This window comes from Bactrocera dorsalis, chromosome 4 (genome assembly GCF_023373825.1).
Source record: "Bactrocera dorsalis isolate Fly_Bdor chromosome 4, ASM2337382v1, whole genome shotgun sequence".
NCBI classification, from domain to species: Eukaryota; Metazoa; Arthropoda; class Insecta; order Diptera; family Tephritidae; genus Bactrocera; species Bactrocera dorsalis.
This window is the reverse complement of record NC_064306.1, coordinates 32,766,022-32,790,652: the sequence shown is the minus strand read 5'-3', so window position 1 is coordinate 32,790,652 and position 24,631 is coordinate 32,766,022. Positions and strand designations below refer to the sequence as shown.

General features: G+C 37.1%; 4 protein-coding genes across 4 annotated transcripts; 2 read left to right on the top strand and 2 right to left on the bottom strand.

Annotated features, from left to right (window-relative positions):
• Window positions 1-102: 102 nt before the first annotated feature.
• Window positions 103-4,049, top strand: LOC105222881 (vacuolar protein sorting-associated protein 18 homolog). The gene is made up of 6 exons (XM_011200413.4): window positions 103-824; window positions 880-1,193; window positions 1,261-1,575; window positions 1,687-3,076; window positions 3,146-3,297; window positions 3,371-4,049. Exons 1-6 carry the CDS (start codon window positions 536-538, stop codon window positions 3,830-3,832), a joined length of 2,922 nt encoding a protein of 973 aa, XP_011198715.2. The 5' UTR covers window positions 103-535; the 3' UTR covers window positions 3,833-4,049.
• A 675-nt stretch (window positions 4,050-4,724) lies between these two features.
• LOC105222880 (protein C19orf12 homolog) lies at window positions 4,725-5,765 on the bottom strand. Its single transcript, XM_011200412.4, has 3 exons — window positions 5,535-5,765; window positions 5,352-5,453; window positions 4,725-5,175 (listed from the first exon to the last, which is right to left on the bottom strand). Exons 1-3 carry the CDS (start codon window positions 5,632-5,634, stop codon window positions 4,955-4,957), a joined length of 423 nt encoding a protein of 140 aa, XP_011198714.2. The 5' UTR covers window positions 5,635-5,765; the 3' UTR covers window positions 4,725-4,954.
• A 370-nt stretch (window positions 5,766-6,135) lies between these two features.
• Window positions 6,136-22,298, top strand: LOC105222879 (protein halfway). Its single transcript, XM_011200411.4, has 7 exons — window positions 6,136-6,704; window positions 18,303-19,006; window positions 19,066-19,306; window positions 19,377-19,499; window positions 19,575-19,736; window positions 21,472-21,582; window positions 21,646-22,298. The coding sequence occupies exons 1-7, from the start codon at window positions 6,633-6,635 to the stop codon at window positions 21,925-21,927; spliced, it is 1,695 nt and encodes a 564-aa protein (XP_011198713.2). The 5' UTR covers window positions 6,136-6,632; the 3' UTR covers window positions 21,928-22,298.
• On the bottom strand, window positions 22,202-24,597 carry LOC105222878 (probable ATP-dependent RNA helicase DDX52). Its single transcript, XM_011200410.4, has 6 exons — window positions 24,355-24,597; window positions 24,064-24,291; window positions 23,489-24,000; window positions 23,056-23,389; window positions 22,689-22,999; window positions 22,202-22,625 (listed from the first exon to the last, which is right to left on the bottom strand). Exons 1-6 carry the CDS (start codon window positions 24,430-24,432, stop codon window positions 22,316-22,318), a joined length of 1,773 nt encoding a protein of 590 aa, XP_011198712.2. The 5' UTR covers window positions 24,433-24,597; the 3' UTR covers window positions 22,202-22,315.
• Between the last annotated feature and the right edge of the window lie 34 nt (window positions 24,598-24,631).

Here is a 24,631-nt window from a genome sequence, read left to right as displayed (position 1 = left end):
AAGGAGGACTACTCCTCTTGGACTTAGCAATTGAACTCCATCTGGCATCGTATCTAATTCTGACTAAAATCCGGCGTTTCCCCAGAAAGTTTTGGGAACCAGTAAACGTAAATCAAAAATTTTTACAAATACGCTCACATCTCCCAAAATTTTTGCTAGATCAACTTCGAGTATTCGGAGGATATTTTCAAATACATGTACATATGATATAAATGCAAAAAAATCGATTTTTGGAAATACCCAATTTTCTGTGGTATAGAGCATATGAGTCGCACTGTGTGAATTCGAAAGTTTTCGAGATAATTCCTTCAATTTATTGGAGTTTCGATAGCCGTAATTTGCTGGACACCAAATGAATTCAAACTAAAATATATCGATAAAAGCCTTTGTATTGAATATCGATATTCCTTGATAGTTGGCAACTCTATGGAATAGTTCATCAGCTGTTTATCTTAAATAAAATGCCATTAGTATACAATTTGTTGTGCTGAGAAAATTTTTATTATTTCTGAATTGTTCCGATAAAAAACTTAAAATGTCGTCTTTTGATGATGATGATAGCTGGATGAATTATAAACCTAGTGCCAAGTTTCTCCCAATCGTAGAGGGAAAAACGGCAGACTGTCCTGCAGCCGGTGAGACGGACTTTGATAAACTGGAGACGCCCATATTTAGTAAAAGACAAATTACATTGCGTATACCATCAACCTACAAAGGAAATCTTATGCATGTGAACGTAAACAAGAATTGGTTAGTCTGTGTGTTGGACACACCGCAAACAATTTTGTTACGTTTTTTTCTACCCCGAGCGTTACCTCCAGGAGGTTTGTAAAATTATGTTTAATTTTCTACCGGTTAATGAAATGTTTTTGCTTTTAGAAATACCTTTGGAAAAATACTTGGCAGGCTATGCAATTTCAAAAGTGTTTCTTGATTATACTGGACACCACACGCTTATCCCGATTGTGCCACAAACACCCGGGCTATCTGCAGATTTTCTTTACATACATGGAAATGGTCCAAAAGTGCGACGCGTTGAAAAATTTAAAGACCACGAAATTACAGCTGTTGCCTTTAATCGGTATATGGGCACAGAATCGTCCACTGGTTCAATACTGCTGGGTACAAGTCGTGGTTTGATTTTTGAAACAGAACTTGTACAAGACGGTTTTTCGCCGTTACAGCGAAAACAGGTATTAATTATAGTATGGTAGTAGTTAACAGTTATTTCGCTAATATGCGAAATTCCTTTGATTGCAGGTTTATGATTTGGGTTTGGGTCGTACAAAGTATCCTATAAATGGGTTGGAATTATTACGTCTACCCAATACCAATAAATATATGGTTATTGCTACAACACCAGATTGTATATACACATTCCAAGAAAGTTTGAAGCCGGATGATAGATCGCTACAGTTTATTTTCGCCAACTATGTTAATGGACAGCAGGTGCATGGAGCTGAAATGATTGAAACCGAATTGAATTATTCGGCGCTGCAACTTTATGGCGAACCAAATGAAAAGCTACCCAAACAGTGGGCGTGGTTATGTGGTAGTGGTATTAGATTTGGAGAGGTAAGCTCAGAAGTACTTGGATTTATGGAAATTATACCAAAATACTAGTTTTTAAATACATATATATTTTCTTTCACAATTGTTTTTTTTTTTTTGTTTTTCTTTTTTAAGATTTCTACCGAGGAACGCTCTACTGATGTCTTACTTGGTGACAGCTTAATCAATTTGGACTACAAGCAATATAAGCACCTTTCCTACGAAGAACGTCGTCAAAATGCGCCGCGAACGCTTGCTTTAACCGAATATCACGCACTTATACTTTATTCCGATCATATTACAGGCATTTGTCTGCTAAATGAAAAAGTAGTTTACGAAGAGTATTTCCATGAGCAAGTTGGTAAACTATTAAATATTTTGCGCGATCCATTCACCGGCACTATCTACGTTTACACGGATAAAATGTTCTTCAGCTACAAGATCACCGATGAACAACGTGATATATGGCGTATATATTTGGAGAAGGGGCAATATGATTTGGCGGAAATTTACGCTGCAGAGCAGCCGGAGCACTTGGATATTGTACTCATCAAAAAAGCAGATGCCGCATTTGAAAAAGGCGACTATACGTTAGCAGCCGATTTCTATGCAGAAACGTCTAAGCCCTTCGAAGAGATTAGTTTGAAATTTATGGAACTGGATACTAAAAAGCCAATAATACGCTATGCTAAAAAGCGTTTAGCCATGTTAGAAAATGATCCAACTAAAATAATGGTGCTCGTCATATGGCTGGTTGATCTTTACTTAACTCAAATCAATTATCCACGTCGCAGTGCGCAAGAGCGCGCCGAATGGCAGAGCGAATTCGATGAGTTCATGCAAGGTGCACGTGTGGCGGATTGTGCACGCCAAAACAAAGAACCCATATGCAATCTGTTAAAAGAGCATGCAGATTCGCATAATATCGCACAATTCGCGATATCCATTGGCGATTATGAAGAGGTAATTGAACAACAAATTGGTAGCAAGAAATTCAAAGAGGCACTTCGCACACTCACGCAACAAGATAATCTCGAACTGTACTATAAATATTGTCCTATACTTATGGATTACTTGCCACATGAAACTATCGATACGTTAATGTCGCAAGGACGGAAATTCGACATAAAAGAGCTTATACCCACATTAGTGTTGCAAGAGAGCGATAAACATATAGAAGAGATTATTAGGTACTTGGAGTTTGCAATTTATAATTTAGGTGAAACAAATCAAGCAGTTCATAATTACATAATACATTTGTATGCCAAATATAAGCCGCCTAAGGTAATCAAATATCTTGAGAATGAGGGGCAGGATGTGAGTTTGATACATTACGATATAAATTATGCGATGATACAGTGTAAACTATTCAAAGCGAATGTTGCATCAGTTTTCCTAATGTGCTTATGTAAAATGTGGGCGGCGGCAGTGGATTTGGCACTGGAATTCGATTTGAAACTGGCAAAAGAAACAGCGTCAAAGCCAACAAAAGAGGAAGACCGCGAAAAAATGTGGCTGGCCATTGGTAAGAAAAGCTTATGAAATTCAATTAATCATTAAAATGATCAAAAACCTTTCGTGCCGTGTCGTGCAGCGCGACATGAAATACAGGGTACGAATGATGTTAAAAAAGCGCTAGATCTGCTGAAGGAATGTGATTTGCTACGCATAGAGGATTTACTACCATTTTTTTCTGATTTCGAAAAAATTGACGATTTCAAAGAACCCATATGTGCGGCATTAAAAGTATGTATACAATTAATATTAATCCTTTATAGAAAAATTAAATATAACGCTTTCTTATGTACTTTCCCCCTAGGATTACAATCTCAAAATTCTTGAACTCAAACACGAAATGGATGAGTGTGATAAACAAGCGGAACGTGTCATCAAAGATTTACAGAATGTGCGTGAACGAAGTATTCGTATAAACGCGCAAGAAAATTGCAGTCTCTGTGATTCCTTTCTAATGGTAAAGCCATTTATTGTTTTCATCTGTGGACACAAGTTCCATAGTGATTGCTTAGAGAAAAAAATTCTACCAACACTAAGCAGCGATCAAAGTCGTCGATTGAGAACCATCAAACAACAACTGGACGCGTTGGTTACACAGAGTTTCGTTATGGACATCTCCGAGGAGATGCTCCTTCAACGCGCTGAATTAAAAATTGAAATCGAGGAGATTGTTGCTGGTGATTGTTATTTTTGTGGGGTAATGATTGACATGATCGATCAGCCCTTCGTCAACGACTGGGATCAGGTTAATGTTGACTGGGAATAAACGGTAACAATGCAGCAAATCCATAGGAGATATGTAGTATTTGTACTAGTTTTAAGCTCATGTGTGAGTAGATTTAAGCTTGCAATAAACGTAGCCATCATATTTTTACACTTAAATATGATTTATTAATGATATGGTAAATAATGATTATTCAAACGTATATATATCGTAAATAAAGTAAAATAGCAAATTAATAAATTATAATATTGTTTTAAATTTTTTTTTAACGTAGGAGGCGTTGTGATAGCGGCGATCTAATCATGCGATTGACTCGATAAAAAATTGATGACTCGTTGCAGAATTGTCGCGCGAAGATTGATAGCTCACTGAGAACATCAGCAGAACTTCAAATCAGAGATAGCTACCTCAGTATAACAGTGATAGCTACCACAATCAGGGTGACGCCAATCAGCAGTTATTCAAAAAGGCGGGATGCCAGAAGAGCAGCCATAGATAAAACACCGAGATGTACTATCTAAAGAACAACAACAAGAATGTATGATTAAATTACACATATGTATGCATGTATGTACAACCACACACATGGTCAAAATAATATGTATGTATGTATGTATATATATACATACATACGTACGTGTAGCATTCATTGCCACACTTCCTACAAAGAGGGGACTCCCCTATTTTCTTTTCACTATAAAAGGTATTGCCATATCGAATTTAATTAAAGCAACCCAGAGTTGCATTTGTGTACTTCACGAAACATTAAAATTCAATTATGACCTAGCATTAAATTTCTATTAAGTAAAAACAAAAAATTACTAAAAAGTAGTTTAATTTTGAACTTATTTTTAATTTAAATTTCAATAATGGCTTCTAATTGCTAATTGTACATTCACTCTCAATTACGATATTAATAAACATATACCATAAATACTTATGTATGTATAATTGACATGTCCCAACTTCATTTACATATATTTATTAACACTAATGGCTGTAGTTTTGCAACCTTCTTTATCTTAAATATATGTTGACATAAAGAAAGATTATAAATAGAATACAGCAATAAAACGCAAGCAATACTAAATACAAAGTGCTTTTAAGAAATATTGTGCTTAATAATGTAACATGATCCCTGGCAACCCATAAAATACCCACAGGTCATTGGATGACCTGACACTTCAACTCATTCGTTACGAAACTGACGGCTGTATTTAGAACTGCCTGCTGAATACCTGCATTGTTCATTAACAAAGGCAGCAGCATTGCCAAATCTGAGATTGCGAACTGTGCCACGGCATTATTGACATGTCGCACTAATCTCTCCTGTTGAGCATCATTTAAATCGTTCAGTAACACATCAGCCAATGGTCGGAATGTGCCTGCAGAATAATACAAACAAAGCATGCTTAAAGTTCACATTCATATATGTAGGTACAACTAAACGTAATTGTTTATAAGCTTATCGCTACTTAGTCATCACAGTTTAATACAGCTTATCAGCTCAGATATATAATATTAGTATTTCTATTGGTTTGTCTTGCATCACAATACTTACCGCCAGTCATTTTATAAGCCATCAATCCTCCTGCTGTACCACCAGCAGCCAGTCCTACAGGTCCAAGCAGAATTCCTCCTATAAAAGCAGTTGCTGCACAAACTAAATAAATTATAAAATGTAGAGAGTTTAAATAAATAAAAGCTCAGTTTTTTATATAATTCATCTGCTTGTTCCAAATACCCATTGCTCCTTTGGCCGATTGTTTCATTGTCACTTGCACATTACGTTCATTTGCAATAATGGCGATTGCCTCCATTAATTCTCGTGTATCGACAGGCATTTTTTTATATTAAAATCTTTTGTTTACAGGTAAATTTTTAAGGTTTACGTGTATTTAAAGAAAAGCCAGCTCCCAGTTGGATCACAGAACACCGTATGATTTCTACGTTCTATTAAAAGTCCTAAATGTCACAAAATGAAAAAGGTGATGCCACACTGCAAGTAAAGTTGTGGACAGTTAGGAACTCAACTTAGTTAAGTCGTTAAGTTAAGTGACGTTCAACTAAAATTAATTTATTGCCTGAATAAGTTTCTTTAAAAAAATATTTGCTACAAAACGTAGTGTGTCTAAGTTTAAAACATTTTAAATAATTGCAAATAATAATGAAAATAAATTATATTTTCTGCTCTAAAACAAAAGAGTTGTAATTAAAATCTGCTGAATTCGTCTTCACTAAACCTAAGTTTGATGTTTAAAAGGTGCTTGGCAACTCCGATTCTTATTCTTTATTTCATTGCTTTTATTATTTTTTACATTCTACTTCGCCCCAATCTCTTTTTGGTTCAGCGCCAATTTCTCATAATCCAGTGTGTTTGGGGCTGCTTATCGCTTTAGCTCCTCCACAGTTGATCAACGGCAACAGCAGTGAATAGCAAAACAAAATGAAAGTGTAAAGTGTGAAGCAACTGGTGTCGGTGAACTAACTTGCTTGTATGCTAAATAATTGAAAATCAACGATATAGCTCTCGAGAAAAGCCGTCCATGATACAAAACTAGAAAATACATCTAATAGTACACTAAACTGTTCCATAAAGCGATCTATATTCTATGTATTAAATATACATATTCGTCATTTTTATAATGCATATTTGCTACAGTTTTAATTGTAAATGAAAGATAATTTTGTCGAATCATTTGCATTATTGTTTCATTGTCTATTTTGTGAGAAACAAAGTGTATAAAGTGTACACAAGCGGAAAAGTGTAAAATACTTGCTTATTAAACTGCACATAAATTATTATAATGATAGTTTTTGTTGTCATCGGCATTTAGAGTGAATGTGGTCAATAGACAAGTTGTTTATAAATTTATATAAAATGGCAATATTCTACAATCAATTGGATAAATTTGTAAGTATCAACATGCCTACATAATTATTGTTAATACAAATTGTTGTAACTATTTAGCATACCTGAGCATACATACATATATTTGGGTGTGAAGTCATACAAGTTAAAAATTACTGATAACAATAATTTTGCCAATATGAAAAATGTGTCTTCAATGTACTTTACAAAGGATGTATGGTACATGACATACTTATTATTGAGATGACAAAATATAAAGTCAAGTTCTTTTATAGTTGGACTTGCGATGCAATAGCATTCAGTTGTATTTATCATTCTTATACATATATTGACAGATTTTATAGTTGTATGTGAGTATCGTACTTTTACATTCAAAGTGCTGCCTCAATGCTTTCAATAAAATCTATTTATATCCCAAGTAGTGCACAAAAACCAAAGATAATATTGTCGAGCTTTATTAATGTACATTTTTTTATATACAAAGTTTTACGCACGTATGAGTATGTAGGTTTGCAATTACGGTGTTAAATAAATATAGTCTTTTGTAGAGAGAATAACTGTTTCATCTTACTGGTAGATATTTATTTAAATGATCGTTTTAGAAGCAACAGGTGTGTCTGTTGTTGTTGTTCGACTTCAAATTATACATACCTACATGAATATTTACATTAACACTGCTGCACATGTGTCAACATATTTATACCCTGAAAAGGAATGTCGGAGGCCCTCTAAAATATATGTATGTATGTATGTATATGAAATGAACGACATGACATGCTGAGTCGCTTTAGCCATGTCCGTCTGTAGGTATGTACATACATATTTTCGCGACCTAGACCCTCAGTTTTTGAGATATTGATCTAAAATCTTATAAACTTAATTTTCACTACAAGAAGGAACGTTCTGGGAACGTTCAAAACTTAGTCCTTATATTAAACCTTTTTTGTCATACAATCTGATTCATGATGATGAAGTACTCATTCGACGGAAATAGTAGTAAAATATATACAATTGAAGGCCGCCCTGCAATTCGGACAGTGACTAGCTAGTAGTTCATATTCCCATAACTTACTCAACGAGATTTACCTTGGCATAGGACAGCTTTTCAAGCATTATTTTTTCGATGTTTGCACAGACAAATGTTTGAAACAAAACTGTATGTACAAAACTAAGCCATAAAAAAATTTCTAAGAATTTATTGTACTAGAAACCAACAATTGAAATCATTCACACAGACAAACAAATTCATACAACAACCGGTTCTACGATACCGGAATTGACCCGAATTTTATCTGGACAACGGATTACCTTGGCAATCACGACTTCTGCAAACTGAACTATAACGAACCATTAAGCCTTCGGTGAACAAGGCGAAAAGATGTCTTACCCGACAGTTGCGAAAAATGCCAAAAGACTGCACACCACTTTATTTCACCGGCGAGTATGTTCGGATTGCCATCGAATGAAATAAATATGCTGAGTAAGTTTTCTCTCCAAGGTCTTCAATTTATCACTGACCACCCAGCACTTGCCTAATGTATGGAAAATTGGAAAGGTTGTCCCACTGGTGAAACATGGGAAGCCTGCCAACCCAGGGGTATCTTACCGCCCGCATTGAATACTAGCCTTGCTATATCCAACGTTCACACCACCTGAGTGCCCATCATCACCACAGCACTTAATGTTATAAACGTCCAGCTACTTCGTGGCCTAAATCAGAGGCCACCCTGTGAGAGGATGTCAATCATATAACGTTACTTGAAAACATATAACAATCCACGCTCCCTCCAGGGCTGAAAAGGTGAATCATGAACTATTTGAGTGGGCAGCAATCATTTGCACTTTTTCAAGGTCAATACTGCAAACTCCCCACTACTTTTTTATCACTTCGAAACTCCCACAACCACTACACAATTGAACGCATATCTCCCACAACCTTCTCTCTTCTTTACTGCTAGGAGCCTACAACGCTTCCCTGCCAAACTCACGGCCACCATATTTATAAACTGGACAAAGGAATCGTGACTGGACACCAACTATTCAGTCGATGATAAACAACACTAAAATTTTGGCCATTACATTCGACAGTCTTCACGCCACTCATAAAAACGAATAATACAAGAGTACAAAGCTGCAACAAGATCCTCAGGTCACTATCAGGGAGCACTTAATAAAAATAGTCGTATTTGGTAACGTACAAAGCATTCGGCCGTCCGGTCATTAACTACGATGTCCCAATAACGTCACCTGAACTCAGCAGGATGCATATGGAGAAGATGAAGGTCTGTCAGAACACCGCTCTTCAAACTAACCTAATATGTCTCCTGATGGCTCCCAGCGAACATCTTCATATTGAGGCCCGCATGCTCCCTGTAAAGGAGCATAATACACTTCTCTCTAAGCAGATCATTGCAGTCACCATCTTTAAGCGGAACCGCCTTCTAGGAACATCAAGAGAAAATTCCAACTACAAATCGACGACCTTGAACAATATATCGACCAAATTTCGGGCGCGACTAATTTCCAACAGGGACTGAACGTCATTCACAGTGGAGCTATTAAAATCTTCACTGACTCCCTCTCAGTGAATACCGTACTTGAAGTCCAAACACCGCCCATAGCAGAAAAAGAGCTCGAAACAAGAGTTACTTTAGCGCAACTTCGTGCTGAGTAATATAGCAGGCTAACTTCTACTTATCCAGAATAGGCCCTGATATACAAAGTTTATGTCTTACATGTAATGAATCCATACATGATACTGAACCCCTCTTTGTATGTGCAATGAGATCCACTTACTTAACTCACCTCTCCCTACGGTCCGAGCCCGTCGAAGCAGCTTCTTTTCTGGCCCAGCCGTTAAGTGACTTTAATGACCGTTAACTTGTTACTTTTCCCCCAAATAGTCAAATTACTATCCATTGCAGACGAAAATCTACAGTTAAATAACATACCTTACTTTCATACCACAAAACAGTGTCAAAATAACAATATTAAAAAGTCTTAATTTAAGAAAGAAGTCTTAAAATTTATTGCTTAGCAACGAAATAATCTTAACCTTCACAAATACTAAAACTAAGAGAGTTGTTCGCGTATATACAGACAGACGCACATGCTTCTATGGATTTAGCTCGTTTTGATAAAGTTAGAAATGATAAAATAATTTGTCAAAGCGTTAGACATGGAAGGATATTGTTTTAGTCAAACTCCGAAGCTAGTACGGAAAAGCGATACGGACTGTTTGTTGGTCCACAAATTCGGCAATTCATTAAAGACTTTTGAGGAAAGTGTAGCCTGGAAAAGTTTAGTATTGGTGACCGATATTTTTCTAGGTAAACATAAAGCACCAAATTATGAATAAATTGTCCAAAATATGATGACAAACTTCAAGATTCTAAAAACATACATATATAAATATAAAGTTAGATTATATTCGCAATCATTTGAATACATTTTGGGATAATTTCAATAATTATGGTGAGAAACTCAGCGGGCTGTTCCATTAGGATCTAAAAATGATGGAACAAAGGTGTCAAGGTTGATTTGTTCGTTCCATTACGGCAGATTACGGCAGATTACGGCTGATACCTAAAAAGGTATTTTTAATCGAAAACTATGAAGAAAGAACTAATAAAGACATTTAATAAAGATATACAATATATTTTCTATATTTGGTCTCTATTTACTTCGGTGCATCCTAATTGTTCAAAACTAAACTGATATGTCTATGACAATAAAACCACTAGAGGCCAGTCATATCAGTCGATGGATCGTGGTCCATGTTTTTCTACGGTCGATTGTAGATTTTAATTATAATGAAGTAGTTTGTATTTGTAGATTCCCGTAGAAAGTGAAAATAGTTTAATTATTGCTATATGAATTTATGAAACCCCGCTACCTATTAGATTACCCAGATTTGCAAATTGTTGAAGTTAATATTTAGTTAACGAGAAATAATGAATCTCATTTATATTGGTTCAACACAAACAAAGGTGTAGAAGTTAATTATAGTAACTGTTAACCCAAACAACGTTTCCAAATAAAACCTGATAAACAACAGTTTTGTGATAAAACAGCTTGAAGTTATCACCTGTGCTCCTAGGCGTGAACAAATCTTCTTATACAAACCTAAATATATTTTTATGTACATACATACATACATATATACTATACATGTATAATCAACATGTAAATGATATTCGTTATCAAAAATTATACTTGCACAAAGTTGTGTATATGTTGTGCAAATATACATAACAGTGTGGCATATAATAATATTAATATACGTATATTATAAAGAGAAAAGTTGGTTGCTGATATGTTTGTATATATATTTCGAAGAATTGAACTTGAATTTGAACTAAAATTTTTCGTTGAAAATTTATTATTGTATATAGATAAATAACTACCAAATGTTCTTGAAAATACGAAAAAAATAGTATTTCCATTGAATCGCAAATATTTAAAATACCGCAAGAAACCGTATATTATTTCACCTAGTCTTGCCATAAATTCTGTTACAGTTGACAAATTCGCCGAAAAAAGTTATTTGTTTTATTATAATTTGTATTCAGTTCTTCTTCTTCTTTATTGACGTAGACACCGTTTACGCGGTTATAGCCGTGTTTACAAGAGCGCGCGCGTCGTTCTCGCGCAGCTCATTGTTCCATCGACTGCGGTATTTGCCGTTGCCAATGCGCAAAGAACCATAATCATGTTCCGTAGAAAACGTTCACTGTAAAACGAGTATTGGCCCCTCATCAGATGTTGTCATCGTTCATGCCTCTGCACCATATAGGAGGACGGGTATGATGAGTGACTTGTAGAGTTTGGTTTTTGTACGTCGAGAGACGGCTTTACTTCTCAGTTGCCTACTCAATCTGAAGTAGCTACTTTTGACAAGAGTTATTCTGCGTTATATTTTGAAGCTGACGTTGTTGGTGTTAATGCTGATTCGAGAGAGACGAAAGCGTAGACGTAGATAGACGGAGCGTCTACGACTTCGAAGTTATGACTGTCAACAGTGACGTGAGAGCCAAGTCGCAACAGCGTCGACTGTTTGTTTGATGACGGCAAGTATTTCGTCTTGCCCTTGATCACCACCAGATCCATTTGTTTCGCTGTCCAACCTGTAGATAGCAGAACTAATGGCCAGTGATATCGATGTTATCGGCGTACGCCAGCACTTGTACACCTTTGAAGAAAATTGTACCTTCTATCAGTAGATTGAAGAAGTCGCACGATAGGAAGTTGCCTTGTCTGAAACCTCGCTAGGTATCGAACGTCTCTGACAGGTACTTTCTGATCCTGACACAGCTTTTGCTATTTCTCAACGTCAGTTAGACAGCCTTATTAGTTTTGCCAAATTCAGACATCGCTGCGTAAAGGCAGCTCCTTTTCAGTGCAATTTTTTGCCGCCATAATAGCTCGACCGGCAATCCATGAAAGATAGAGCCATGTATAGAAGTTCACACAAGTGCGGAAAGTTCTCTGAGTGCCAGACGATTCTTTCATATATGACTCAAGCAGCTCACGACTTCTGTTCTTAGATCAAGTATCCTCTGGATAGTTAAAAAACATCCGTTTGAAGGCGAGCTAAAGTGAGAAGGCGAAACATTCCTACTCAGGCTTTTGCACTGGGTTTGGGACCCGCAACGAAAAGACACCATCAATGAAAATAAGTGTCTCATTCCTATATAATAATCAGTAGTTAACAGGGGAGTGAGGAACTAAAGAAAGTGGTATTGAGGTGCTCCCTTTTTGGAAAAAGCACAAAAGAAATGAGCTTCTCACAAAACTATATTTTTCGAGAATATAAAAAATTATGCCAAGGGATATGGATGTATCGACCAGGATAATATCAAGAGCTATTCTAGATGATATCACGAAAGCTATCGTCGGTCAACTGGTTGCCTTCTGTTATTTCGCAACTCGTTCAACAGATGGAAGCGGTGTCTTCAGTGAAAAGTGTTAACAAAAAAAATGTTTACCATTAAAGAAGCTATTAATATGTAAAACAAACAAATCACGCAAGGTCCAAGGTAGTCACCATCCAGCTGCTGTGAGTAATTTCGGTGAGAGTCTCCTGTAAGGGCGTCACATTTCTTCACTTCTGTGAAATAGGGTTTAAAACTGAGGCAAAAGTAGAGCATCAGGATATTTTAGAAGGCGTGGCAAAGCAGTTAAACAATACTCTCTTCGATTTATTGCATAGGATATTTCTGCAAAGTTGTGGTCCAACGTACAAGGCAAACAACATCCAGCAATGACTTAAAAGCAATATTCCTGGTTTCATAGCTGCAAATGATTGGCCGTCTGGAAGTTCAGATTTGAATCCGTTGGACTTCATTTTAACACCAGAGTTGAAGAACGTGACATGCCGAATGCCCCACAGAAATTTGTAGTCTCAAAAATCTTTGCTTCGAGCAGCGTCGTCGATACCAATAGAAACTGTGCTTGCTGCTATTGATCAATAACTGAATCGTCTGAGGGTCTTTGTGAAAGTAAAAGGTGACCATTTCGAGTAAGATTTTGTACATCGTTCAATTAATATATGCGTTTTTAAAAACTTTTTACTTTATTAAAAAATGTTTGATATGTAGCTTTATTCTTATAACAGGCTGAACTTGTAACAGAACTTTTGGCAAAGCTAAGTATGTGTTCTGGCTTTTTACTATTTATTGTAAATAAAACAGTAATTATTTTTTACAACTCAAAAACCGATTTATTTGTTTATAAAAAAATTAAAAATTAATTAACAAATAGTTTGAGATCATTGAAATACAATTAACAATGTCGTTATCATTGTATTTTTTTACTATTATGATATCGCGATTTGCCTGCTAATTAGCTGAAAGTGTGGAAGCAGAATACTTCCAGTTTTCAATCTATGTATATCCAAAGCGTAAAAATTTAATTATAACCTTTCCGCTTGACTACATCAGAGAGCGGTTTGTTTATTTTTGAACAAGTGCCTATTAGATATAGTGTGGCGTTACTAATCAAGTCAACTCTAGAAAAGGCACAAATAAGGGCAGGTTGAACAAGTGGTACTTCACACCAATCATACATATTCTGTGCTTATCTATTTTTGTATAAAAAACAGCTTCTATTCCATTTTTTAATAAAACATATTTCTGTAATTCAGTTTTTTTTTAAGTTAGTTATGCAAAAAATTAAATTATTATGACCGCTTAATGCAAATCGTTCCTTTATTTATCCATTTTGCACGTCAATAAACACGAAATATGTTAAATAATGTGTAAATTAGCAGTTGTGTGTGATTTATATGTGCCTTAAAGTGTGCACACCTCCGAAATTGTGCTAATAACTTCATGAATTATTCATAAATATGCACTAAAGAGCGCAGCAAACAAGCGATTAAAGGTTTCACACACAAACAAGCTGCTTGAAGACCAATTGTGTGAAAATCAATTAAATATACATACAAAGGTATGTATGTATACACATACATATATACTAATAGTAAATACGTTACATTGCAAGCGTTGTATTAGCGTCGCGTGGGTTCAAGGCGCCTATTTTCATTCTAACTTAACACTAATCTAGGCATTAGCAGGACACATTGCCAACATAACAACAAGTGTCATTCATCAATTAAAACCATATCGTCTGTTACTTAATACCTTATACATACATATATAGTATGTACGTAGGTTTATTTCGGGCCCGCGCGTTATTTGACGCACAACTAAAGCATATTACCGCTCCTAAAGGTTTTTGTAATTCCAACAATGTAAGTCCTCAGCGTGTGCCGGACAATATGTCAATAAGGAGCAGCAATAAAATCAATTACAGTCCTACCCAATTTGCCTAACCCAATTTCTATGTAGCTTCTGCCGTTAAATGGTAAACCCACAACAGTTATGCTAATTGACGTATACTGTACAACCCATTACCCTTTACGTACACAAAAAGTTTAACCAGCTGTGGCTACAAAACAAATAAAAAAAGACAAAAACAAATATATTTGCACAGCGCTAATTGTCCCAGTAAAAGATTGGTCGCAACCGTCGACCTAGCGAACTTTTACAACTTTAAAGGTATTCATGTAACGTTTTGGTTCGTTATGGGTAGCACCGATTATTAGATACTCTTGCAAAATAGAAGAAAATCTCCTTAGAAAAATTGTAAAAAATGCTTAATGGGGTTGTTATGCATACTCGGTATTCAGAAAACCTGAAATGAGTTGAGCATCCCTCTATCCCAATTGGATATCTGACGAAACACCTAGACGTTTAGGAGGCCCATTGTCAAACCATTAGGACTAAAAACGCCTCATTATATTATGTCCTCTCTAAACCTACCCGTGATTCTAATGAAATTGACCTGGTTGCATTCCTTATAGAGTTCTTATATCATTCCTTTTGGGTTTTTTTTAGTCGGTAAGTGCGACCCATACGCCATTCAAGTCACGTTTGTCTGCATGTTGAGCGAGTTAGGGATCAACGCCATCGAGACTCAGCTATATTTATTTCGATTAAATATCTACAACTAGTCAGAGGGATATAAATTCCCTCCTTTCCAGAGTGTACTTGTAAAGTGGTGTCTTCTTCGGCTAGTTCATCTGCTTCACAGTTAACAGATAAGTTTATTGTGAAATATGAAATTATATCTGCCCAAAGCTCAATAGATTATTTCGCTAACTTCGATGATGCCCTAAAAGACTTTAATGATTTCAAATTGGCCGTTTGGCTAGCTATCTATATATTTAGATAAATACAGTATCGGACAAAACATTTGCAACTGAAATATGGTATTGAAAATAATGTCGATTACACAGAAAATAATTGCCGGAAACCTACTCTTTTAATTTTATTTTAAATATTGGATATTAATTAAGGTAAACAAAGCAAATTTAATAATAGTTTTCAGTTCATTTGTTTAATGTATATAAGAAAACGATATAACATCTATATTCAATAAGACAAAACAATTGCAACTCAAAGAAAAGGGTTCACTATTTGTAATAAAATAAAAGAAAAACTTAGTATTTTGTAGCAAACTCATTACTCTCAATAACTGCTTTGCATCGCAGCGGCATTGAAGCTATAAGGTCATCCACTATGGTTAGGGGTATATTTCTCTATGCCTCCAGGGCCCTTTGGAAAAACTGATCAGTATTTGACACATTACTGCGATAAATTCTTTTTTTTTACAATTTCCCTTAAATTTTCTTTGAGATTAAGGCCTGGGAACTGTGGAGGCCACTCCATTCCATCCACTTTATTCCTCTGTAACCACGATTTTAGGGCCTATGCCATATGCTTCGGGTCGTTCTTCTATTGGAAGATCCACTTATGTGGCATTTCCCATTCACCATGTGGCAACATTACGGTTTCCAGAATGTCTTTGTAAACGTACCGATCCATGGTACCATTAATACGATGAAGCGGCCCCAAACCAGAAGCAGAAAAGCATTCCCAGACCATAACATAGCAACTATGCTTGACTGTTTTTAGATAATAGAAATTTTTAAGAGGCTTGTTTCGTGGACGTCGAACGAAACTCACACCATCACTTCCTACCAAATTAAATTTGGACTAATCACTAAAAAGAACAGTTTTCCTCTTGCTTTTTGGCCATTCTAGATGATTTTTAGCGAACACAATCGTTTTAGTTGGTTTCGTTTGCTAATAAGCGGTTTCTTCGCTGGTCGGTAACTGTGTAAATCAGCGTTATTTAGGCGATGAGCGACCGTTCTTGAGTAGATTGGTAACCCAAGCTCCTTTACCAATTGCGGAGCGCTTTGAAATGGATATTTTTTTATCTCCCTTACAATTGAGCTGCCAGTTTTGTCATCAGTTTTTCTTGATCGGCGATCACGATGCACTACTTCGACAGTTTTGTTCCTAATAAAGTTCGAAATTATTCGTGAGATTAATGACTTGTGAATTGTGTACTTTACAGAAATTTCTTTTTGAGAAATTCCGTTATTATAATCACCAATAACACGTGATCGGAGTGCTTCACCGAATTATTTTAGAGCCAATACTTTTTTTGTAAAAAAATTTAAAATAAAAAATATTTTCGCAAAAATTCAGAGCAGAAAGTATACTCAGTAAATGTTCTAATTAATTGAAACTCAATACCGTTAGAAAAAGAAACAAACAAAGGAAAAAAGAAAGGAACAATACAGAGTTGCAATTGTTTTGTCGCGGTGGATTGGCGTACATTTGAAATTGTTTTCAAATATAACCGGCAAAATAAAAAAGGATCGCGATAAACGTTGCAAAATATGTCACTACGATGATGTAACTTTAAAAACAAGAAACAAAAAGGAATTCGAAAGAAAAGTAGCATTGTGAGACAAAAAAAATGTAGAACGTCGGTTTAGTTGCAAATGTTTTGTCCGATACTGTATATACCAGTTTTAGTCCTTAGAGATGCAGATAGAGTCCCGTTACGTAGTCCATGAGGTTTAGTCATCCTTTAGGACACCAGCGCTTGACGCGGATTTCAGCAAGTTCTATAGCCTCGCTAACTACACTTCTTTTAATCTCTCATACTGTGGGCCCCCAAATTCTTGAAAAGTTGCCTTGACAATGCATGACAAGTGCACAAGAAATGCTCCATTGTTTCCCTGGTGCCTTACTCTTGATATTTCTGCGGTGATCCCGATCTGTCAGCCCCATTCTGCAGGCGGGTGCCACCACCAGACTGTGACCAATCCAATCATGTTCGTAAAGTCTCTTCCACTGCTGCTGTAGTTCCAGTTTTGCACCCCGGTCATTGCGTTTTAACCTTTCTGCCAATGCTCGTCTCCTGATCGTCGTATAGACAATGCATAGGTTAACCAATGTCGGTCACGTTTTCGGATGACAGACAGGACTCAATCGGAAAGGACACAGATTATCATTCGGCCAAGGACTGTCAACTCGGCAGAATTGTGCCGCTAAAACAACCTCTCCCACTATCTCACTGCCGTCGATGTCTTTATGACCTTGCACCAAGTACAAATGAAGTCATTTGGCGACACTCTCCATTTTTGCCGATATTATATGCCTTGATTACTGGTTAGCTGTTCGCGTAGATATTAACTCTGGATTTGCCTGCGACTTGCCAAACCGCCATTGCTCACCGAGCTATGCTCGAAGGTTCTAAACATGAATTCTCCTGTATCCAGACGTTTTTTCCCCCGCAGTTTTCAAAGGAGAGATCTAAAGATGACAGGTTTAGTACTAGTTCAAGAGCCGCGGTTGTGGTGATTCTTAGAATACCCGTTATGCAGAGCGTTGCGAATCACTGAACCTTTTCCATTGACTCCTGGTAGGTAAATTTCCACATACCTTACCACAAGCAGAATTGGTCTTACTGTATCTGTGTAGCACCGGTACATGAGAGAGGAAGAAAGCCCCAGGTTGTGCCAAGCATACAAGACATTTCTTGTAGCCAGCCTTTTCTTCTCTTTCGTCCACATTGTGGTTCCAAAGCAGTTTGCTGTCCAAGACTTCCCCAAGGTACTTGGTGCGTTCCTTGAATGAGAGTTCTGTCCGATTTACAGAACGAAGACTATGGAGCGATTTTATATAAATTTAAACATATAAATTTTTTATTATATTTCGATTATTAAAACAATTATTAAACATCAGCGTTGCCTCTTAATATGTTAACTTCTTTTAGACATGCCAAACACACATTCTTTTTGTGGTTATATGTTTGCTCTGCTGGCCAGGGTCTTACGCATTACCACAGCCTGTTGAGGAACCAATGGCATTGCCACAAGAGCCACTACCAAATGGACTGATAGATTTTCAGCCACCACCTCCACCAAACTTATTGCCGTTGCCAAAGATTGTGTCCACTACCAGCCTGCCGCCAGCTGAACCAGAGATAACCGAATACCGTCCGCAGTGCTTCTATGCCGAGGAGGAATTATGTGACAAAACTCTAGAGAATTGGAATCAACAAACTTACGATCAGCACACACACTTGGGCACCTGTCATTGTCGACCGTATACCAATATGCCCACGTCATGGTATTGCTGCAATGTAACACACATGTCGATGATCTCGTCCTGCAGTAACACAACCACCTGGACAAACTTACATATACGCAATGTCACATTGCATGAATTGGATTTGTCGAATTTCCTCTACCAGAAGCTGCAATCGCTCGCCATCACCGACGGCAACATCACCAAATTGGTGGGCAGCTTTTCACGATTCTCTTCCATCAAGTGTCTGAATGTGTCCAATAATAATTTGTCGGAAATTACGCAACGTGGCTTAATACCGCCGACACTGAAAGTGTTGGATATATCGAAGAACAATTTGACGAGCATACCGAACTTCAATCAAAATCAAAATATAACTGTAGATGTGAGGTGTGTATGATTATTGTTCATATATTTCTTCTAAAAAAAAAATAATTTTTCACTTATAGTGGCAACAACAATATGCTTTGTTATGACATATACAATTCCATCTTTCGCGATTCGCTGATGTTCGTCAACCAGCAAAACTCGTACTGTTTGCATAACTCCACTTTTCGTTGGTTCAATTCAACCGACTTGATATCCATCAAGGAGCTAGTCAAATCGCGACCGTTGAACACCGATTGCCCCATCATACCTGGTTATGGCAATTGTACTTGCAAGAAGGAGCACATGGTGACCACATTGTCGGTAAATGCTGTGAAATTTATTGATCAATCTCGCTTCAAAACTCACCAAATGCAACACTTTGCCTTTACAGGGTGATGAATCGGAAGCGACAACCAAAATCATATCGGAAGTGGACTGCTCCAATCTTGGGCTTGTTGAGCTGCCGCCAAAGCTGCCAGAAAACACGTTCTCACTGAATGTTTCGAACAATAAGGTTGTTATTCAAATTGCATCATTACTATATCTTTTGCTGTTTTTTTTATTATTTTAAATCTTTCTTTTACAATAGATTACAAGTATCGGTAAACATTTTCATACAAATCCAACCTATCGTAGCTTAATTTACCTGGTCGCGGACAACAATAATATTTCGAAAATATACGATTTTGAAGGAACCACCTTTATGGAGCACTTTCAAAGGCTTTACTTGCGCAACAATGCAATCAGCAGTGTAAGTTTCATAAAAATATGTTATATAGTGTATCTCAGTTTGGCGAGATCAATTGATCAGAGTCATATATCCTATAAAGTTAATATACAGTTGAACTTCTATAACTCGGAGTTCTCCATAACGCGATCTCTTGAATTGGCGATAGAAGTCGAATTTCATACAAATTTTCTTCATTATCGAAGTCTCTCTAACTCGAAGTTTTTGTGTGGATTATGGTGATTCGAGTTAGGGAAGTTAAACTGTATATATTTATGATAAGCGTGGCGAGCGGAGTGCAGTTCAGGTTTTGAGATATCGGTTTTATATTTTGGACACGCTCTTTTCTTCTCAAGAAGCTGTCCATTTGTTGCTTTATTGTTGTTGTTGTAAAGGGTACCTAATTCCCGTTAGAATGCTAAACATTAGAGAAGTTGTCATCGAAGTCATCCAACGGTAGGCACAGAAAACGTGCTGTTTCGACGGGGTCGGACCATAAGGAGAGAGGTGTCAGATGAGTGGGGTTGGTGGGGTCGATTCTGGATAAGAAGTAGGTTAGTATCCAGAACGAAGCTACGCAAGGGTCACTCCCGATTCTCAGGGCAGCTCGAGCTCTTCGTCTGCAAATGGGGGTAGTTTGACTCGCAAGTACGCCATTCACTGAGAGGGAGTCGGTGAAGGTATTAATGGCTCCCCGGTCAGTGCATGTCTGAAGTTTGTTGGGCCGCATTGTGCATGTGTTCAATGGGAGACATCAAGAGCCATCCTGTTATATTTCGGAGTGCTGAGTTCTGACTGTTCATGCTGGCGGCTAGCGATTTGAGGAGCACAAGCTGTCGCACACCTAAAATCCAGCAACGTTGTGTGACTGACTAACAAGACTAACGCTACAAGGTTCTTTCTTTCACAGGGTGGTTTTTGGTTAAGGCCACGAACTATCTGGGCATTTATGACGCTTAATGCTGTGGTGGTACCTTGCTCTTTTCGGAAACCATGCTGGTAGTTTGCTAGACTCAGGTGGTGTGTGAAGAGTAGGAAGGCTTCAAGTGTCTTCACTACTGGGGAGAGAAAAGTTATCGGACGATAGGACTCTCCTTTGTTCACGGGTTTCAGTAGTGGGTCCACTCTCCCGACTCTCCACACATTGGGTATTTGAAGAGTGGTCAGCGACAGGTTGAGGACAACGTCCTAAACTACGCAGCATCAATATGGTCGCCTGGATGCAATAATACGCAGATGAGGAAACTCCAGACCTGCCAAAATACTGCACTTCGGACCACGACGGGATGCCTCTTGATGTCTCCCATCGAACACCTACATAGTGAGACGCTTATGCTCCCAGTTAAGGAGCCAAGATCCTTTACAAGCAGTTGATTCAATAGGCATGTTTGAATTGAATTTCAACTCGGTCATCATGGGGATGTTCGAGCAAACAAATAACTGCAGCAATATGCGACAGTGTTGTTTTTCTGCAGATACTCAGCTGATACTTATATTGCAACATTTTTGCGTCGAATATGATGCCTTGCTATACTGCCGCAGTGATTGAGACTCCAACATCTCCCATGTCTCTTCGGATTAGTCAAAGCCTTGACAGCAGTCCAAAGCTTACTCACATCGGTGGAAAGGTTACAGGACTCCAAGGCCCTGAGATCCCTTATTCGGGGATTACAGGGATCGGCATGGCATCGGCATCATTTATGTTCGCCAATTTATTGAAAATCGTAATAAAATTAAACTCCTCTCTTCACTATTTCAGATTCCCGAATATTTTTTGAGCAACGTACTGGATAATCATGATGTTGGACGCATTATCTTTCTTGGTGGCAATGAGCTGAATTGTGACTGTAATTCAGCGAAAACATTGAAGGTAAATACCAAACTGCAACTCAATAAATTATTATTAAAAACTATACGTGACTTCTTTTCACAGTATTGGCTGTTGGAACACAATCGGGACATCCCTGACTATAATAGCATAAGATGTCGGAATTTACCACAAAATGTTATGGAATTGCGTGAAAAGAAACTGTGCCAATCGCCGCACGATTGGACCGATTACATTTATTATTTGATAGCCACCGAGGTGATTTTGCTAATTGCTTTAATCACAAAAGTGTCCTACGATTACTGGGTATTCAAAACCGCTGGATATTTGCCATGGCCAGCTAGTAAAATGCCAAAATTACCATGTGATTGGCTATGCGAATCTTAGTGCGCCCAAATCTGGGGTGAGAGGGGAGGCAGAAAGACAGAAGACTACTGAAATAACCATCGAACATTTTTGAAAATACATATTAAGTAAGGCTAGTTAGTTTTATATCAGCATATTAATATTTATTAAATGTGCCTATATTAGTGCAGTAAGGGGGAGAGAAAAACACACTCACGAGAGAAACACAATAAGTGCAATTTCCATAAAGTGCCTATAAAAATTGTCTATAAAAACAAAAAATAAGAAATTGTGCACAAAAAAAAAATTACAGAGCAACATATTTACAAACATTTTTATTAGACATATGCTTATATGTATACATATATTTGTAAATAAAAAAGAATGAATTTCACCGAATTTATGTAAAAATATTTCTTAGAACTTATTATTACTGTTTTTTCAATTTAATCTTTTTACTTGCCGAAGGCTGTAAATTGGAAGACTTTTTCGTACTCAATTTTGTTTTGCTGGACTTTTTATCAAATTCAGCACTGGCCTTACGTTTTTTCGCCATTGGTTTTGTATTTTTCTCAACATTATCTTTCTCCTTTTCCACATTCTTCGATATACGCGTTGATATACTATCACGCTTGGGCGCATGGCTTTCAAGCCACTTTCTTTCGCTTTTACGTTGCTTCTTCATAGCTAATATGAAATCGGGCACTTTTCCATTAGATTCTTTAATAATATTTGCAATGCTGGAAAGAAAAGAAAAAGTTATTAGTATTACGACAATGAAGAAGTGATTATAAATTATGTACCTTCTTAAATTTGGTGTGTCGTTTTGGGTGAAGAATGTTATGGCTTTGCCGTTTCTGCCCGCTCGGCCAGTACGACCAATACGATGTATATACGAGATGACTGATGGTGGAAAATCGTAGTTTATAACCAGATTGACACCCTTAAAATCTATGCCACGACCCATTAGTTCGGTACATATTAGCACCCAAATATGACCTTCTCGAAACGCGCGTACGCAATTGTCACGTTGCTGCTGTGAACGATCAGCATGTATGAGATCGACATTGATGCCGTCGTAAAGCAGCTCTTGGAAGAGTTCCTTAGCACGTTCCTGAAATATCACTTCGTTTTAGAAAAACTGTTTTATGATAAGATATATTCATTTACTTTGCTTTGCACAAAAACCAACACGGGCGGTTTCAATCCTTTGCGTACCATATCTCTTATAGCTAATAGTTTACCACTCTCGGAACCAACAAACAGCAATTCTTGTTCAACGGAATTCGTAGCACTATTTTCATGACCAACTATGACACGCGCCAAGTTGGGAAGATTTTTAATCGCCCACTTCGCCACTGGAACTGTGTATGTCGCACTGAAGAGTGCCAACTTCTTTTTCTTATTTGTACAAGCCGCCAAAATAACATCGACTTGGTCTTTAAAATTATTTATGCCTTCCTCCATCAAGCGATCCGCCTCGTCTATGACCAGCCACTCGACTCTGTAATAATTAAAATTCGACAATTAGATGGTTATACAGAAATTTAGCCTACATTTGCATTAATATAGTTCCATTTAGCAGTTTCGATTTACTACATACTCAGTTAGATGTAGAGCTGGTGGTTCTTGCTCCAAAAGAAAACGTACACGATTCGGTGTGGATATAAGTATGTCATACTTCTTATTCGCATTACCAGAAGTCTCATTGTTGTTGTTTGATTTTGCTTGAAAGTGTATTTTTAATGCTGTCTGATTTGCCAATTGTACGCATTCTCTATAAATTTGCGCTGCCAATTCGCGTGTAGGTGCCAACACAACCGCACGGAACCCCACCTTACTTGGCTTGCGCAAATCATTGATAATAGGAGCTAGAAAAGCGATGGTTTTGCCTGAGCCAGTTGGTGCTGAAGCCATTACGTTGCGCCCCTGTAACAGCAGCGGCATTGCCTGCATTTGTATAGGTGTGGGTTTCGAATAAGTGGCAGTTGCGAGATTTTGCAAAAGCCGATCAGACATGCCATACTCATTTTTTAGGTCTTCAAATGTAGTGACAGGTGCGGGAATATCCTTACCACGCACAGTAATTAGATTTTCTTTACGTATCGTTGTCACCTATTGAGAAAATACCAAAAAATAATTTGTGTTCATAAATATTTATTATTTATTAATGCATACCATTTCTTCATGAAGTTTTGCTTCTCTTTCCTCTGCGGTAACTGTCTTTTTAGGTTTCTTCGACAATTTTTTAATATCATCTTTGCCATTGATGTAATTAAAAGACTCTTCTTCCTCCTCAGAACTGAAGCCGTCCGAATGAGAAACCTCTTCGTCACTTTTAGCTTTTTTAGAAATTATGGACCGTGCTGTTTTATTTTCTTGTATTTCATCCGTCGTGTTTTGATTCTACAGATATGTGCAAAAAATATATAAATATGTTTATTAAATATAATTAGAAAAGGGCTTTACCGCTTTGATTGCAGTTTTAGGTTTGGAATTAAATCGCGCTCCTCTTGTCAACTGTAGAAATATATCATGTGTATCCATTATTATTAATTCGGCTTTCACTTTAAAATAAGGTAAGTTTCCACTTTAATTCCGAAAGTTGTTTTCTGTTAACTTTTTACTTTTATTTGTTTATTAAATAAACTTGCGAAAAGATTTACGCACGTGTTTTTTCATTACACAGAAATAATAAACAGAAATTGTGCACTCAGCTGTTCGAAGCAGGGTTGCAGTTGAAACA